Source organism: Triticum dicoccoides, chromosome 7B (genome assembly GCF_002162155.2).
Source record: "Triticum dicoccoides isolate Atlit2015 ecotype Zavitan chromosome 7B, WEW_v2.0, whole genome shotgun sequence".
Taxonomy (NCBI): Eukaryota; Viridiplantae; Streptophyta; class Magnoliopsida; order Poales; family Poaceae; genus Triticum; species Triticum dicoccoides.
The window spans coordinates 408,661,721-408,679,245 of record NC_041393.1 but is presented as its reverse complement, the minus strand read 5'-3'; the positions used below and the strand labels follow the sequence as shown (position 1 = coordinate 408,679,245).

The window sequence follows — 17,525 nt, the reverse complement described above, 5'->3', positions numbered from 1 at the left end:
ATTGTGCCGCCCACACCCACTACTACACACCCTGCTGCCGGCCGCCCCGACCCACCCCTCCGCTCGTGGCGCCTCCCCTCAGCACTGCCTCCTTCCCCTCACCATCTCCGACGAGATTCCAGTGAAGTTTTTTTTTTAGTTTTTTTCATCTTCCTTGTCATTTACGACCACGGTGGCGCTTCTCCCTGGCGTTCCTGGCCAGGTAGCTCTCCTCCCTGTCGTCACCGACACAAGCAGAGCAACAAAACGAGCGGACTAGCTCCTACAGAGGAGAAACATCACCTACATCTTTTATGCACAGAGAAATATGACCGTTGGCAGCGATTCCGATGATTCGTTTCGTTTGAGACCACACCAGCATGTCACTAGGAGAAGGAAGATGAGAAGAACCCATTCAGAAGAAGTGCCCAAAACGTGACTGGTGAAGGAAGAATTTCACCTACCTTCTTGACTACTTCGCATGCGCATGCACGTTCAATAAGCCTTTATCAAATTACTTTTGTGGATCATCTATCCTAGGCCCTAGCTAGTTCATGGACATATTGGCCACATGAATGAAAGAAGAAGGAAGAATGAGGAAGATGATGAGATGCAAAGAGGCTTCTCCATGTGAGGTCAAGTTGATTTGAGGGATTAACTTTAGGGGATAATGCTAAATGAAAAACAAGTTTAATCCCCTAATTTTTTTAACGCTTTTTGGGATAAAAGATACGTTTTGTCATTATAGGATAGGAAATATGCTCTCAGTGTCATTTTTGCTCAACAACGTGAAACATGGCTAGCCAACTCATAGGCATCCCTAGGTGCCCAAAATTTGGGGAGAATCCTTTTCAGAACGGCATCATTGTTAAAAACAGAAACAAAAAGCCTAACATTGCGATCCATACTCGGTAGTATGAGTGCATGACCATTACTCCATCACCTATGTTAACCTATCACTTGCTTGTGTTCTTATAACTAGAAAAGGGCCACCGTCACCCCCCATCCAAGGGCACGATGAGCAGCAGAACTCTGTCTGCTCGTCATCACGCAAGGGGCTTCAGGTATGGGTAATCCTTCCGCATCCTCTCTTCCGAGAGAACGTCATCCGCATCTTGAGGGGTCCACATGACTCGAACACCCTGAAATAGTGTGACCAGTTAGCAAAGCAGCAAACTAAGATATATCATCTCAGATGAACTCATAGATCAATTCGCTAATTTATTGAACAGAAAAGAAGCGGCCTGCATACCCTTAGTTCACTTGCAGGCATAGAGTTAAGCCTTGCCACTACTGCTTCCAGATCTGCAGGGCTTTTGATAGCCACGGGGAGGTTTATTGTTCCATTAGCAGCAACGAGAATGGTTACCTGGAGAGTTCGGAAATCATCAAAACAAAACAAAAAACTCTCAGATCATCACAAGTGTGACACATCCATGTTTCACCCGAAAAGAAAAAGGAAAGCTTCAGTTCGTAAGAATCACAGAACCAACATGTGACAGAACATACTTAGAACTAAATACAGGATAACAAAAAAAAATGGAAGAATTTTCTGTGGAACATACCACTATGTACTCGTTTCTGCTGCCATCTGTTTTCATAGAGTAGGTTTTCTTTTGTTTGACCCCGTCCGAGTTTGAAAGTGTTTCTTCATCAAATTTGCTCCTCTCCTCCGCAGAAATCCTGTCAAAATGCTCCTTCCAAGAACCCTCCATGTTTGTCGTGACAACCTAAATTAGATGGAATGGAAATTGCAGGATTTAGTGATTTACTCTGCAGGGTTACGTGCATACCTCATATAAATCGTCATCGCAACAAGAAGCAGCCGCATGTATATAAAAGTGTCAACAAAGATTTTAAGAACTTGTATGCTTTCTTACTGATAAGCATGAAGAGATGCAGCAATGCTGGTGACGGCGTAAGGAAAACATGGTCTCTGCAAAATGGTGAATCGTCAGAATAGACCAAACAAAGTAGTAGTATTAATGCTAATCTTCCGATATCTACAAGAGAAGGTACGTAAATAAGCTTAGTATTGATGGGCAACTTTGTAGCATTATGTTCTGATATCCATTACTATGTCTTCAAGTGCTTGAACAACATTTGTGTTCACTAATCGGTATCTAGACATTCTATACCTCCTATGTCCCTTATTCTGAATATAAATAAGCTTAGTTTCAGTGAATGCTAACATTTGGCAATTTTTAAATGACGTATATCTATATATGCACAGAAAAATAGATGTTCATCTCGTCAAAACAAATACATGTTTATCACCAACCTATTTGCAATAAATTAAGTAGACATCCAGATTTCTTGTTTTTAATGATCCATTTAAATTCAGTTCCAATTTGCCACTGCACTTCATAACCAGAGACAACTGACTGGTTACATTGCTACTTTTCCTATACATATTTTTACATATACTATGATTGATTAGACACTCTACTTTTGAGGAGAGAATAAAATTCAAATTTAAAGTGGTATTTCAAAAGCATAAACTAAACAAAGGAGGCATGCAACTAAAACAGCGAACATGGAGGCCATTGAACAGGACGAACCTTAGAGATCAATAGCATGGCCTGACTATATTATAACAAAGTGGAGACATACGTCAACGAGGCACTGAAGCATAAAAACGCATTAATTCAGAGCTGGCGGCTTACCGGTCAATATGAACTTGTACCACCATCGGTTCGAACCCTCCACCTTCTCAGCAATGGAATTCAGATCCTTTTGGAGTGATTTTACCATCGCCGTATCACGCAGCGCAACCTGAATCACGAGCAATTCCAATGAAATATGTAATTACATATATGTAGCGGTAAGTAATCAGTGATCAAGGAACTAAGGTCCTTAGCTGAACTGCATTTGGATCACGAAATCAGGAGAGATCGAACCTGGAACTTAACAACGGCGGTCTTCTCGCCCAGCAGTTTCTGCAAGGCGACGAATAAGGCAACGACGCCGGCGGATCCCAAGGCGAAGGTGCCCCAGAACCACTGGTCAGAGCTCAAGCCAAACGGAGGAGCCGCCGGCGTGCCGACTGACTCGTGAGTCGCCTCGGCCCCCTCCTTCTTCGGCTTAGAGGAGAAGGACGTGGATGACCAATCTATGGAGTCGGTAGTGGAGTCATCGCAGGACGAGGACGAGGAAGAGGAAGAGGAGGAGGACGACGAACTGGAGGAGTCGTCACACCCGCCGCAGGAGCCGCCGGACAGGGCCAGCGCGGCCTGCGGGGTCGCCGCCGCTGCCACGGCGACGAGCAGGGGGGAGAGACCGAGAGAGCTGTTACGGGGCTCCGGGTAGGAGATGGGGTCGTCATCCTTGCCGCGCGCGCCGATGTGGGCCAGCGGAGGCGTCGCCGCGGCGCGGGACCGGAGGAACACGGACGGCGAGGGGGCGAAGCGGAGGAAGGGGTTGGACGGCGGCCCGCAGCGTGAGAGGGCTGCCGGTGGATGGTGCACATGGGTGGCGATCGCCGCCATTGGGAGCGAACGAGCCGAGGGTTTAGAGCGGAGGGCTTTGGAGATCAACTGGAGAATATAAAGTCCGCGCAATAAAAAGGAAATCGCAACTAGTATATATAAGTACAACAGAAACACAATTCACGCGGACATAAAAGGAAACGCTGTGTTTATAAAAAAAGATAATGGCAACTTCAATGTATCTATCTATACCAATATAAAAAGACCCAAATGGGGCAGATCCAATTAATCTCGACCATCAAATCATGTCAATCCAACGACCTAAACTGCTTCAATGTCAAGCGCTCAATACGTTTAGCATGCAGTTAATTTCATGCCAAAAATAATGATAATCACATAATAACACGTAAATAATATCCATATGCACTTAATATACTTTAAAATTAACGTGCATTGCACGTACACATTAACTAGTCAGGTAAAGTCGCCTAAAATTTTGAAGCTGGATCAGGAAAGAAAGGGATGTGGCTTCTTTCCAACTAAAACATCTACCGTTGATCGACCAAAATCTTACGAGTAGTATTTTGAAAACTAAATACAAAATCTGGTTCACTCGTCCTTGAGTGTACCCTGCTTTCTCTATGCTATGAAATTCATTTGAGAAAAATTCACTGTACGTCACTAAACTTGAGCCGGGTGACAGTTTGGTACCACTACTTCAAAATACCCTAACTACGGTCTAAGTACTTGCGCACAGGGTTCACTTTGGTCCATTTGTACGATTTCGTGTACGTATTTGCTGACTTGGCTGAGTCAACGGCCGCCAGCTCGCTTTGACTGCCACCTGGTCGATCCTAGGGTGAATACTAGTCGATCCGGGGGTGTTTTTGCAAAAACGCCATGACCATTCGCTGTCTCCCTCTCCTCACGCAACCGCTCGCTGCCGGTTTGTTACCCGCTCGCCGTTGGAGTTGCCATGCCCCGGTTTGTCACCACGCAGAAGCAAGAACGTATTTAGCCTGACTGGCTTCCATTGCTCCGAGCAAATTATGGCGGCAATGGAGGGCGCGAGGATCTGGACGGTGCGGGGCTAGGGCGGCGGCTACGAGTCGGTGTCGGTGGGCGACGGCATGAACATCTTCGGCCAGAGACAGAGCCAGAGCATCGACGTGCGGCGCCGCGGGAAGCCCCGGCGGCGAGCCACGCTGCCCAAGGTCGTCAAGGTAGGCTTGGTCCCAGAGCCAGAGCGTGTCGAGTGAGCTCGAAGCGTGGCTCACAGCGGCGAGCTCCGACGACAGACGGCTTCGCCACGGCTTCGGTCACTCCTCGGACTCGGAGGTCAAGGACGAGGGACACGACAGCACGCCGTCTCTGCAGGCGACGGAGGCCAAGCTGGACATGGCGCGGGCGGAGCTCGAGTCCGCCAAAGGAGAGAGCCTCCAGTTCACGGCGTCCATGGAGCGCACGCGCACGGAGGCGGCGCGCCTCGCCGAGGAGATCGGCCGGCTGGAGGAGCAGAAGAAGAAGGCCGGAGCGCAGGTGCGGCAGCTGGAGGCCGCGCTGCGCGACGCCAAGTGCCGGCTGGGCGCCGTCACGGCCGTCGACGAGATGGCCGGCGAGATCCTCGCCGACCTGGAGGCGACGCTGCGGCAGCTGGAGGAGGAGACCGAGGCGGCAGAGAAGGAGAAGGCGCTGATGGAGCAGGAGGGCCAGTGCGTCCTGGACGACGCGGACAGCGTGGACGCCGAGATCGCCGCCGCCGAGCAGAGGATCAGGGGCTCGATCAGGGAGCTGGAGGCGGCGAGGGCGTCGGAGGCCACGGTGACGGGGAGGCTGAGGGCCGCCGTCGATGGCACGGCGGTGGAGAGGGCGTCCATGGCGCCGCGGAGGTCCGGGAACGTGACGCTCCCGAGGTTCGAGTACGAGTACCTGACCGGCCGCGCCGAGGTGGTCCGCGCGGTCGCCGACAAGAAGGTGGCGGCGGCCGAGGCGTGGGTGGAGGCGCGGCGGGCCGGCGAGAAGGAGATGATCATGCGCGCCGAGGCGATCGAGAGGGAGCTCGGGATTGAATTACATGTCGTGGACTACGAGAGCGCGGCGGGGCAGCAGAGGCCGCGCGACGGCTTACAGCGCGCGCACACGTCGAGGAGAGCCGCGATGGTGAAAGGCTCATCGGTGGCGACGTCAAGAAGGAAGACGATGCCACCGTCGCCATCGCCGCCGCCGTCACTGTTGGCGCGGCACCCACGGGTGCATGTGTGCCTGTGTATTTTTTTACAACAACAATGAGTATATGCAGAGCATCAGAGGGGGCTGTGGAAGCACAACTATGTATACAAGAACAAGCACCCTTTCAGATGCGACATGAATACATGTATTATACCAGAGAAAAAGAAACTGTGTGGCGTAGGGATCTAGGACTATGATCTATCTCATGGTTTTGAGACGGCGGTCTTGCAAAGTGGGCAGGCGTTCTTTCGGGAGAGCCACTGCTTGATGCAGTGCACATGGTAGCCGTGGCCGCAGCTCAACCTCCCTACCTCCTCACTCGCTTCAAACTCTTCCTGAAAATTTGCAATGATTTGTAAGTTCATGTTAACTTGTGAAGAGCCGATGCCGATGTGACATGGGGACTGAATCGAAAGGAGCAGGTTCATCGTCAAACTTGGCAAATGCTGCAGCTCCGCTTCGTCTCTGTTGAGAAATGCTTGCGGTCGAACGGCAGGTTTTTGCCAACCCTAAGGCCGCGGACGATCTCGTCTTCGCGCAGCCCTGTGCTTACGTAGCCAATCCTGTCCTCCAGCGCGAGTAGCTCCTGTAAACGATATGGTTGAGAGACAATGTAGACTTGAGCAAGATGATGGTGTGCAAACTGAAATCTGCTGCACATTGTGGAGGGCGGTAGGGGGTACCTCGTAGTTCATGTTATCGACCATGGGCTACATATGATGGCTACTAGTAGCATAAGATTGAGCATGGACCCCCTGATAGTTTGAAACCACCTACGATGTGCTCCCGCATGGTGACCCTGTGCGCCCGCTGCTCGGCGGTCCTCTGTCAAACGGAAATCAGAAGTCGGTTCAGAACAGGATGGAGATTCAGTTAGAAATTCGTTCAAAGTTTCAGCACGGGGAGACACAAAGTGGCCATCTCCACATCGGAAAATCAAGCAGAAGCAAGGAGAAGCCAGTACAAACCTCCCAGTGTCGCCTCTCCCCGTCCCCGCGGCGGCCCGGAGCCGCCGTGTGGTGGCGCGCCACAACGCAGTCCACGGACGACGCCTCGGCGGCGAAGGGAATCCCCGGGGTGCACGTGCACCACACGTCCCCAGCAGGCGCGACGCCGCTGCCTCCGCCGCCCACGTCCATCCTCTCCCTCCTCTTCCGGTGACGGGCGCATGGGCCCGCGGTGCGGCAGCGGACGCGCAGCCGAGGTCGCCTAGGCGCAGCGCGAGCCACTGCTGCTTGCCCCTCGGCCAGTCAGGCTAAATACGTTCTTGCTTCTGCGTGGTGACAAACCGAGGCATGGCAACTCCAACGGCGAGCGGGTAACAAACCGGCAGCGACGAGCAGAGAGGGTGCAGGAGGAGAGGAGACAGCGAGCGGGTGCGTGAGGGGAGGGAGACAGCGAATGGTCATGGCATTTTTGCAAAAACACCCCCGGATCGACTAGTATTTACCCTAGGATCGACCAAGTGGCGGTCAAAGCGAGCTGGCGGCCGTTGACTCGGCTAAGTCAGCAAATGCGTACACGGAATCGTACAAATGGACCAAAGTGAACCCTGTGCGCAAGTACTTGGACCGTAGTTAAGGTATTTTGAAGTAGTGGTACCAAATTGTCACCCGGCTCAAGTTTAGTGACGTACAGTGAATTTTTCTCAATTCATTTCTATCACTATCAGTTCTACTATCCAAAGATCTACTCCCTCTGTCCCATAATGTAAGACGTTTTTGACTCTAGTATAGTATCAAAAAACTTCTTACGTTATGGGAAGGAGGGAGTATTTCTCTATGCTATGAAATACTCCATCCGTTTCTTTATATAAGGTGTATTTATTTATTTTTAATAAAATTTCACAATGTAAGGTGCATTTGTTCTAATTTCTCGTAATTTTGATCTTGACCCTTCAGAAAAAGAAAAATATCTATCCTCTGATTGCATGTATCTCTAAGAGAAAGAAAAGGAAACTATATCTCTCCTGGTTGCATGTATCTCTTCCTTTCCTAACCTAAATGATTTACTTGCCGCTAATCTATGAATTAGACAAGGATAATTTCGTCCTAAATAGTTCATAATTATGTGCTTTGGTCACGGTGCTGAAAATAATACACTTTAGATAAAGGAATGGAGGGAGTACCGTAGATGTTCTACGGTTCTTGGCTTAAAAAACACTATCCAAAGATCAATCACTGTGATTTTTCATTTGGAGTCTAGACTACACTTTGGACTCCTACGTCTTCTTTGAGATCTCATAACAGTTTCGAGCTTTCTCTCCATTTTGACAACAACATACAAGGTCATTATCCTGGTCAAATATCTATGGCCAAAGCTCGCATCATTGATGGCACATGTGGTGGCGCCATTCTGCTCATAGTACATTGTGTCGGTCTGATGCAATGCCAGAGCTCCTCGTTGCCGGTTCGGTAGCCCCTATCACTAGCACCTCAGTGTGGTTGTCTGGTCGCGGTGGTGCCGCACGCTCGGTCTATGGCAGCGTCGAGGGTCCATCACATCCACTGACCCCGACTTCGCCCCCCTCCTCCTGGTCATCCTCGGCCATATCTGGGTGTGGTGCTGTTAGATTTGGAGCATCGTCTCGTCGGCTCATATCCAGTGATAGAGGCAAAGGTGTCCCGTCTTTCGATGAGATGATGGATATCGCTTTGGTAGAAGTCGACTTTGACGATCCGACTACGAACATACGAGGACGTCGCACCTTAGCAATCGTTAAACCAACTCCGAGAGGTTATTGACCACGCTGGAGCACGATCAACCTGACCACGAGGGTCTGTTTCCTGCGAGCAAACGAAGAACAAGCAAGAAACTGAGATTGCAATCTGGATGTTGCGAATATAAGATGAAAGCTTTATTGATCAAGGTGGGGTTCTGTGACGCCTTTGTCTGATCGTTGAATACAAACGAAGTACGTGAAGTTGCAGCTATGGCGAATTTTTAATCTAAACAAAACTCAAAGTCTAAACGATGCCCTAAGGGCTGTATATATGGAGGAAGAGGGGGGAATTTCGTGGCCCTTGGTGGAGGGGTCCGAAATCAACCCTATCTCTTGTTTCCCCACACATACGGACTCTAAAAATAGCCTATACTTATGTATTTCGAAATTACATGGGCCTGGCCCAATAATAAGGTGACGCAACACCTAGAATAGCCTCGGGACGAAATTTATGAAGTGGTATCTTGTATATTTCGTCCAAGGCTTCATGCACCCATTATGGTGGCTTCAAAGTCCTGAAATCATCACTTGTAACTCCGTTCTTGTTCCCCTTGCGCATGCCATCATCTCCATGCTTGTTCTTGCTCCAATGTTCATCCTTCTCCAAGCTAGGCCCTTCATTTGTAAGCAAAACAAATGTATCCAATTTAGGCAGCATCATATTCTCATGAACATTAGAATCATTACCAAGAAACGAAAGTACCTGGTAATTTAGTTGGCGTGCGCGAGCTCTAGTAATTGATCCAGTATGTATAGCAGCAGGAGTTGTGGGTGTAACATTTGTATTGATGTCCTCATCATCCAGCGCATGGGTGGGTTTGGTTGTTGGTCGAGTGCTCATTGGTCGTTTCATCGGTCATTTGGCTTCATCATCGATGTTCGGGCATGACCTTCTACTCACTTACGGATGGTCTCCGTCACCTCCACGGTTCCCTCTCTACGGCCTCAATGGCGACTGGTCCGGTGGCGTTGGGCTGGTGTCATGTTGTGGTTGACTCGTGTTTAGGCTCTCACAGTTGACCTCTCTATGATGTTGATGTTATTCAGTCTAGGTTATCTTGGACATCATTTTTATGGGCCGTGCCATCTTTTGTATGGGTTTGTGCCGTCTTCCATGTTGTACTCTCTCCTGCATGGTTCGAAAATAGAAGGATACAAAATTCCAGTGCACATAGTTAATTTGTAATGACTAATGCACATACCAATTAGTTAGTGGCTTGCAACTGGCAAGCAATTTTAATTTGGAAGACGTGTCGCCCATGGTTTTTGCAAAGCTCTTGCAAGCATCCCTCTTTCATATTGAAGAGTTCATCTATTGCTTCACAAACAAACGTCAAAATACAAGAGGTGATGTCACATGAATGGTGTTTGCAGCCTAGACTCTAAATGGTTTCGTTTCAATGCACCGTAACTTCCAGAAATTACCATGAGCTACCATATCCTTTTACATGTATAGTCTGACTAGATGTTGTATCATAGCATCCAAGAACACCAAAAGGACGCCGTCCTAGTAATCATTATGAGGCCTCAGATTAGGATAATCCGCTCGAAGCTTCTCTTCGGAAAGAATGTCATTCTCATCTTGAGGAGTCCATAAAACATGAACGCCCTAATAAAGCAAGCACAAAAAGGAAATTTATTATTATCAGCGATGTTAGGGGAAAAAATGACATGGATAGCTTTGGCATCCACTAATCTCAATTAGACAACTGGCAGCACTTGTGTAAATTATGAAAAAAGATAGAAACATTTTCCATACCCGAATTTCTCGGTTAGGTATAGAGTTGAGTTTTTCTACTACTGCTTTCAGATCTGCGGGTCTTCTGATTTTGGGGAACTTCAGCGCTCCCTTGGCAGCAACTAGGATGGTTACCTGAACGAATTGCAAATCATTACAAAAAGCCTTTATGCAAACCTTAAGCTTCACTTTAGTGACAAAAGAATACCATATCATCGAAATTTATGTTAACCAACATGTCTCAAACAACAAGTAGTTGGCGTCGAAAAGGAAGCATTGAAGGCCCCTTTTCTGGAAACAATTTACTGTGGATGAAGTTCACGTACCACTATATATTCGTTTCTGGAGCCATCTAACTTTTTGGAGTACTCTTTCGTCCGCTTGATTCCTTCCAAGTTGTATAGTGTTTCTTCATCAAATTTGCTCCTCTCCTTGATAGAAAGTTTATCGAAATGCGCCTCCCAAGTATCCGCTCCATTTTTCACATTAACCTAAAACAATTTAGACAGCAACATTACAGGACTCGATCAGTTCAAATATAGGAGGCTGCATATAAAATCCTAGTGGTCATCTTAAACGAGAAGAACCATCTAGCCCCGTAGATGAGTTATGTAGTACATGTTTCTTACTGATAAGCTTGAAAATACGCAGCAATCCCTGTGACGGCTCAATGAACATATGGTCTCTGCATAATGAGTCAGGGGAACGGGATAAGCAGGTCAGTACAGATGAACAATTAATACCAGCCATAGATCTCTACAAGATGTATTGACAGTAAAAATCTGATGCAAGGTAAACAGTTTGTATATCCGTAGTGCGCCTGTATCCGGAATAGTTACAGTCACATTCAGTCATGCGAATAAGATGGACAGCTTCGATGCATGCTAATATAAATATTTGATAATTCTTGTCTTGAACACCACTCGGATATTACTGTGCTCTTACATAGTATTTGTCGAGTTGTCTGCAACATATGGCCTAGCTTCGAGTGATCTATATGTTTATTCAGAAACCACGACAAAAACAACATTCAATACAGAGTTGCCAATTGACTTAATACTCTGGAGCTATGACTCTATGTTGTCCAACCTAGCTTTCCGTTTCTTCTATATATATGTTGAAATCACTGAACATTGTTTTCAACGAGAGGGTGAACTTAACAACAGAATCAAGATAGTTTGAACAACAAAAGACACGAGTTAACCAGTGCAGAACTTTGAAGTTAACGACAAACCGAAACTATTGCACAAGCAGCCATGGAAGTCAATGCTTAGGAATCATATACTACAGCAAAGTACCCTGAGCCTCAAAAACTTAGGAATCACATTACCAGTCAACATGAATTTGTACGAATGCTTGTTGGAAGCCTGTACTCTCTCCGCGATCTCGTTCAATTCCTTCTGAAACGGTTTCGCCCAGCCAAGCAAGGCAACCTGAAATCATGAACAAAAAGCAACCTGAAATTGTCACGACCTCCATTGACTTGCATTAACTAGGACTAGTGCCCAGTTGAATTTAAATTAAATTAAGAGAGGTAAATTGCTGAGCTGAACTGAAGAAGATCGGGAGAACCTGGAGCTTAACCACGGTCGTCCTCTGGCGTTCGTACTCGTAGTAGTACCAAACGGCAGCGATCAGCAAAACGAGACCGACGAACACCACCCAGAATATCACATCCGAGTTGTCGTCGTCGTCGTCGTCCTTGGCCGCGCGGCGACGCGACGGCGCGCCGATCGATATGTGACTCGACGAGTCGTAGAACGAATACGAGTTGGAGGAGGACGAGTCGTCGGGCTCGGAAGAGGAGTAGGAGCGCCCGCCCATGACGCCGCCGGACGCGGCGAGGGCGGCCTGCGGGATGAGCGCCAGCGCGACGACGGCGGCGAGTAGCAGAGCGAGGGCGAGCGGGGCCCAGCGGCCGGCACAGCCGGCGGTCGCCATGGGAGGCGGCGGAGAGGGTTTAGCTAGCGAGCGAGAGGTTTGCAGTTTGATCGAATCGCGGCTGCTCGGTAATGCTGGCCCTAAATAGGATTCCTCGAACTCTGGTACATCTGAGTTTCCTGGAAGGCGCCTCCAACTCTCTCTGTACATCTGAATTTCTTGGAAAGTACTCCTCCTAAGAATTCAGTCTAGCTTAGCATGTAAGTTTCCGACAGAACGTGAGTTCTAGTCGTGTTCAAAGTCGACTTGTGTTCAATGTCCGAAGGCGTAGTTTTTTGTCTTTGGACGTGATCGTGTAAGTGTTTGTTTAGTTTTGCTCTTGTCTCTAAATAAAAGCCAACATAAATTGTCCTCAAATTGCTGGAATCAGCAAATCTTCGTGGAAAAAACGTCCAATCAGATAAAGTCGAAATATTTGCAAACAAGTCTAGTCATCTACTCCCTCCGTTCCTAAATATAAGCCCTTTTATAGATTTCAATATATACTATACAAAGCGGTATCCTCAGCCTATATGTCAATATATATACATATCCATATGTAGTCCGTATTGAAATCTCTAATAAGGCTTATATTTGCGAACCAACCTATGGTTGGATGGTTAGGAGGACAGTGGTGTCCTCAGCCCATCAGGATTCAAGTCCTGATGCTCGCATTATTTTTGTATTTATTTCAGAATTTCCGACGATGCGCATTTCAGCGGGAGGAGACGTTCCCGTCGAGGCGCATGTGATGACTTCATCAATTTTAAGAAGATATGTCGGCTCAGTCTCTCGAAGAAACTCATAGGAGTAGGGTCTGCGTGTGATGGAATTTGTGTGCTCCGAGGAAGCCATTGGATAGGATGCATTGCCAACTTGAGTAGTGTCTGATCCATCGTATTGATGCCGCTTCAGCTCCAGGTATCTCCACCGGATAGCCGAGATGAAGCAGTTGTTGTATGATGAAAGGAGGAGCATATTTCTCGTGAGCAGAATAGAGCTAGCCTTAAAAAGGATGTTGATGTAGTTGTTCCAAGTTTAAATTTCTCGTTGGCATTAATGTCTTTTGAAACTAACACATTGTTCCTCCACCCAGAAATGTAAATCATGTTTGACTACTTGCAATTTTTCACACTCAAGTTTGATTTTGTTGCGATATATGCTGATTTAATAGTAGGTGAGGAACTGAGATCGATCAACACACCCGTACACTATAGTGTCTAGAACAGTGACGGCCACACTACAACATGAATAGGGAGTATGACACTATCTTTGGCATCAAGAAGTTAGGGCATCTCCAACACCGTCTCTTAAATCAGACGCAATATCCGTTCGTGGATGCGTCTGGACATGGATCAACATGAATGGTCAACCTTCCATTCTGTGGTGCAACATGTAACGCATTCAGGCTATACAACATAATGACTATCAAATTGCAATACTGAATGTATCAATGAATTGATCAACATACAGAGCAACAAGAAGCAAACTTACGATCTCCACGATCGACGCGTCGGATGGCCACCTTCTCTCCACTTTTGTGCAATCGCACTACAATACTTCATGGCGGCGGTTTGACATGGCGCACCGTTGATAGGCTAGTGACTTATATTGCGATCGTGAGTTATAAGGTGCGGAGTGCTTTTGCTTATAAAACCAAGAATGCACATTTAACCAAAACATTGCACTGTTTGCTTCATGCTTACAAAGTCAGCAATTCAAGCCAACCACGGATCACACAACTCATCCTCCATCATCGAGTATTCCACCATCGTGCTTGCTCTAAAGAAATAACGAGAACGTCAAAAAAGAAAACTCAATGACATCTGGCTAAACACTTCTGGGGTGTGGTGCCTGGCATGGACGGCGTTGGCGAACGGATCCAGAGTTACCACAGCTCGAAGGCAGGCAGGCACGTGGGAGAAGCTGGCGAACATCCAACAAGACATGTGGGACGGTGGCAACGTCGGGCTAGGAGGGTGCAAATACAAGGGTGAGGGAAGAGATGGAGGGGAAGAAAAGGGTAAGTGGGCTAAGGGTGCCGGAGCCCTACGTGGCAGAAGTTTGAACTCCTGCAAACCTCCTCCAGTTAGCAAGAACACGGAAACGGCCATTTGCGGCACCTCGAAAAAGTCCAAACACCTCGAGAGACATTTGCAGACGATTTAAAGGACGGCTCTCCCTGCCATTGAGCTCCAGCGCTCGTGTATGCGTGCAGAAGTTTGGACTGGCCAAAACCCACCTCGGTTTTGCTATTCCATAACTTTGGTGCTGCTCAGATTAGATGGAGCACGACCTGACGCTTCCTGGCTGGAGGTTGCAGATGAACAGGACTCAATCAGGCAGTTCCTGACGCATAAGCAGCCCAACTGACCTTAATTTGGCCTATGTTAAGGAGCCAAAAGCTCAACCTTTTTAGGCTCTAGCCAAACTGACGGCCCAACCGCTTACTGGCTCAACCTTTTTAGGCTCTAGCCAAACTGACGGTCCAACCGCTTACTAGCCCAACTGACGGCTCAACGTGATCGTCCCGTTCTACGGACTAACTTTGCCTTCTACTCAAAAAAAAAAACTAACTTTGCCTAGCCAGGTAACCGGCAGCACATAGCAGTAGAAGAACACCAATGGGTACTCAAAATGAAAGCTTGCTGGACAAATTCTAGGAGTGAATATAATTATCCCTAAGCAAAAGCTCCCATCCTTTAATTCCAGAAATTACAGGGTTCAAACTTCGATGGCTGTAATATACGGGTCGAACCAATAATAACCTCAGGACAAGGCTAGCTTGATGGTAGTACTTCCGAGACACCTAAGGCGCTGATCATCTCAAAAATATTTGTGTGGAACCGAGTCGAAGTCATCGTAGTCGAATCTTGCACGTTCCCTTCCACTCTGCACCTACTTACACGTATTAGAAAATAACAGAGGGCAACGGCAAGAAGGGAAAATACATGTGCAAGCCTGAAGAGCTAACCTTCATCAAAAATGCATGATCGCACGAGATGTTCTGATCAATTGAGGTCAGCTTCTTGGACAAAGCCATCAACCTGAAGAATATTTGTTAGAGCGTTAAATCCGTCACAAAACATTAGTTGTTTCTGCTCCATATTTAATCATATTCAGCATGTGCCTAAGAATGAATTCTGGAATAGAAAAAACATGCCACCTACTAAAATAGAATTAATCAATCAAGTAACTAGATTTCGAATTCTCAGTGATGTTCCAAGTTGAGACTATGGATAGGACGCAAAGAGTGGAATTATGTACCAAGGAAAATGATAAATTTCAGAAATCTAGGAGCGTGCACAACTTATATATAACATACAGGCACGTACCTTTGAATAGAAGAGTCGATGTGCTCCACCATCTCACTACTTTTATATTGCTCGGGATCTTCATTAAAGCTGACCATGCCATCCTTCTGGTTTATCGTTGCGTGGATCTCACCATCTTCAATCTGAATTTATTAAATAGTCAGATTGTGTGATAATGTTTTCCGTAGATGCTAAAGATCACCAGACTGCATAAAAACACCTACCATCCTAAGTACATGCATCTCAGCTTCTTTCGGGGTGTTAAGTTGAACAGAGCTGGCAATGTCTTCAAGTGAAAGAGTTAAGTAGGTCTGGGTCAGCCTCTGGATGTTTCGCTTGTACATTGAAGAAAGAACTTGCTTCACTAGTCCAAAGTTGTTATCCTGAAACACGCAAATAATCAGAAACCAACGCATATTACTGTGCCATGAAAATCTTACTGACAGATTATTAGTAGTATATAGCATATAAATAGAAAAATAACTAGAAGTAGTTCCCAGCAAGGAAGGAGGTAGGTACAGCTGGGGGTATGCCTGGTAACAGACTAACAGTAGAGCATGTTAGACAAAGAAGGAAAGAGAAAATACTCACAGTTTGGAAGGCCTCTGCATTTGACTGGATGAATGTCTCCAAATCAGAGTAGCTACCAGTACCATAGCATGTAGACAGATCGACGTAAATCTAAAAATTAAACAGTATAGACAGCATTAATGCTTCCTGAAAGAGCTAAAAAGGATTATCATGTAATAAAATGGATAAATTACATCATTTATAGCAAAGGCACGTATTATTAAAGCATGGCACTAGTGGTGACAAGACATCCATGTACTTAGTCTTAGGACTATGAAACTAAGTCAGTTCATTTTTAAAGTCTAAGGAATGCACATTGTACCAAGAATCAATCAAATGTAGCTGATAGAGTAAAGCAATAAACATCATTCAATAGAATAATGCATGAATAACCACCATAAAAATTTATCAGAACTGAATCAATTTGACTACCATGGCACCAAAACCAATGAATAAACTAGGAAGGGCGAAAAAATATACAATGAAAAATTATACATCAGAACTAAATTTAATTTGACTACTGTCACGCCCAAAGCCAATGAAGAAATTAAGGAGAGCAGATGACTACCAGTCTACCACATTGCATCCAACAACTTGTGAGTGCAAGAGCAACACCTTTTTTCACTGGATACATTTGAAATTATAACTCATAGGAAGGAAGTATACCTGAGTGTGATTTTTCAGATTCCTTTGAGCAGTCGAAGATGTGTACTTGGGGAATGACGGAACCTGTTCCAAAAATTCAATACATCTCAACTTGACATACCGCACCAGACTTCAACAAAATCATTCCAAATGTAACAAGCTATCTCAACATGATACGGAACCACCAGTAGAGCAAAGGGCTTAGAGGGCCATTGGTTTTCATTCCAAACAAATAATGATGGACAACGGTTAATGATTACGATATGCACCTCTGTTTTTAAGGCGTCCGTAAGGCGTCGCTTAGGCGACGCCTAGGCGTCAGGGCGCCCTCCAGGCTCAGGGCGTCGGCCTTGCCTTAGACAGTCGTGTAAGGCGTCCGCCTTAGGCTGTAAGGCGTCTGAAGCGTCCGCCTTAGCGCCGCCTTGCACGCCTCAGACCAAATCGGACGCCTTAGCTTGTCAGGCAGGGAAACAGAGATTGCAGGCGGGAAAACTGACCTGGGCGGGAACACAGGCGCGGGAAACATTGGTTCAGGTGCGACCAGTTATGAGAAGGGGAAAGAGAGAGTGAATCGACGCGAGAGGTCTCTCCTGTCTCCTCTCTGGACCATTGACGGAGGCTTCCTCCTCAGATCTGCGGCAGCCGCCAGCCTCCTCCCTCCGGCCACAGTTCCTCCCCCTCCTCTCTGGCTGCAGCTCCTCCCCATCCTCCTCTGGCGCAACCCTCTTCCAGCAGATCAGCACCACATCAAGGTATGAATTCAGCCCTCTCTTCTCCCCCCTTTCCCCCTCTCCTCTTTCTTCCATCCAGCAGTGTAGCTTGCCATGCTTGCCTGCTCTGTTATGCACAGCTCCTCTACTAACTGTTAGGTGCTGCCTCTCTTATGCACAGCAGTGTAGCTAGATGTGCTTGCCCGCTCCTCATCTGCATCTGTTTCTTCCCAGATCTGCTTCTCCACCCACAAGGCAGCAGCCCCACCA

General features: G+C 47.0%; 4 protein-coding genes across 5 annotated transcripts in view; all 4 read right to left on the bottom strand.

Annotated features, from left to right (window-relative positions):
* Window positions 1–753: 753 nt before the first annotated feature.
* Window positions 754–3,467, bottom strand: LOC119338944. The gene is made up of 6 exons (XM_037611148.1): window positions 2,880–3,467; window positions 2,646–2,754; window positions 1,860–1,915; window positions 1,545–1,709; window positions 1,232–1,348; window positions 754–1,121 (listed from the first exon to the last, which is right to left on the bottom strand). Exons 1-6 carry the CDS (start codon window positions 3,465–3,467, stop codon window positions 1,026–1,028), a joined length of 1,131 nt encoding a protein of 376 aa, XP_037467045.1. The 3' UTR covers window positions 754–1,025.
* A 2,290-nt stretch (window positions 3,468–5,757) lies between these two features.
* LOC119336095 (probable E3 ubiquitin-protein ligase ZFP1) lies at window positions 5,758–6,377 on the bottom strand. The gene is made up of 3 exons (XM_037608123.1): window positions 6,320–6,377; window positions 6,073–6,222; window positions 5,758–5,971 (listed from the first exon to the last, which is right to left on the bottom strand). Exons 1-3 carry the CDS (start codon window positions 6,341–6,343, stop codon window positions 5,840–5,842), a joined length of 306 nt encoding a protein of 101 aa, XP_037464020.1. The 5' UTR covers window positions 6,344–6,377; the 3' UTR covers window positions 5,758–5,839.
* Window positions 6,378–9,090: 2,713 nt separating this feature from the next.
* LOC119336476 lies at window positions 9,091–12,037 on the bottom strand. The gene is made up of 6 exons (XM_037608521.1): window positions 11,669–12,037; window positions 11,427–11,529; window positions 10,726–10,781; window positions 10,423–10,587; window positions 10,118–10,231; window positions 9,091–9,967 (listed from the first exon to the last, which is right to left on the bottom strand). Exons 1-6 carry the CDS (start codon window positions 12,035–12,037, stop codon window positions 9,866–9,868), a joined length of 909 nt encoding a protein of 302 aa, XP_037464418.1. The 3' UTR covers window positions 9,091–9,865.
* A 2,606-nt stretch (window positions 12,038–14,643) lies between these two features.
* LOC119336474 (COP9 signalosome complex subunit 3-like) overlaps window positions 14,644–17,525 on the bottom strand; it is a 5,726-nt gene continuing 2,844 nt past the window's right edge. The window contains exons 6-11 of one of the 2 annotated variants that reach the window (XM_037608519.1): window positions 16,567–16,629; window positions 15,922–16,011; window positions 15,555–15,713; window positions 15,352–15,473; window positions 14,991–15,063; window positions 14,644–14,914 (exon numbers count right to left, since the gene is read on the bottom strand). In XM_037608519.1, coding sequence (XP_037464416.1) covers window positions 14,843–14,914; window positions 14,991–15,063; window positions 15,352–15,473; window positions 15,555–15,713; window positions 15,922–16,011; window positions 16,567–16,629 — 579 coding nt within the window. In that variant the 3' untranslated portion in view covers window positions 14,644–14,842. The remainder of the gene's footprint in view (window positions 14,915–14,990; window positions 15,064–15,351; window positions 15,474–15,554; window positions 15,714–15,921; window positions 16,012–16,566; window positions 16,630–17,525) is intronic. The other variant, XM_037608520.1, reaches the window with a different exon arrangement.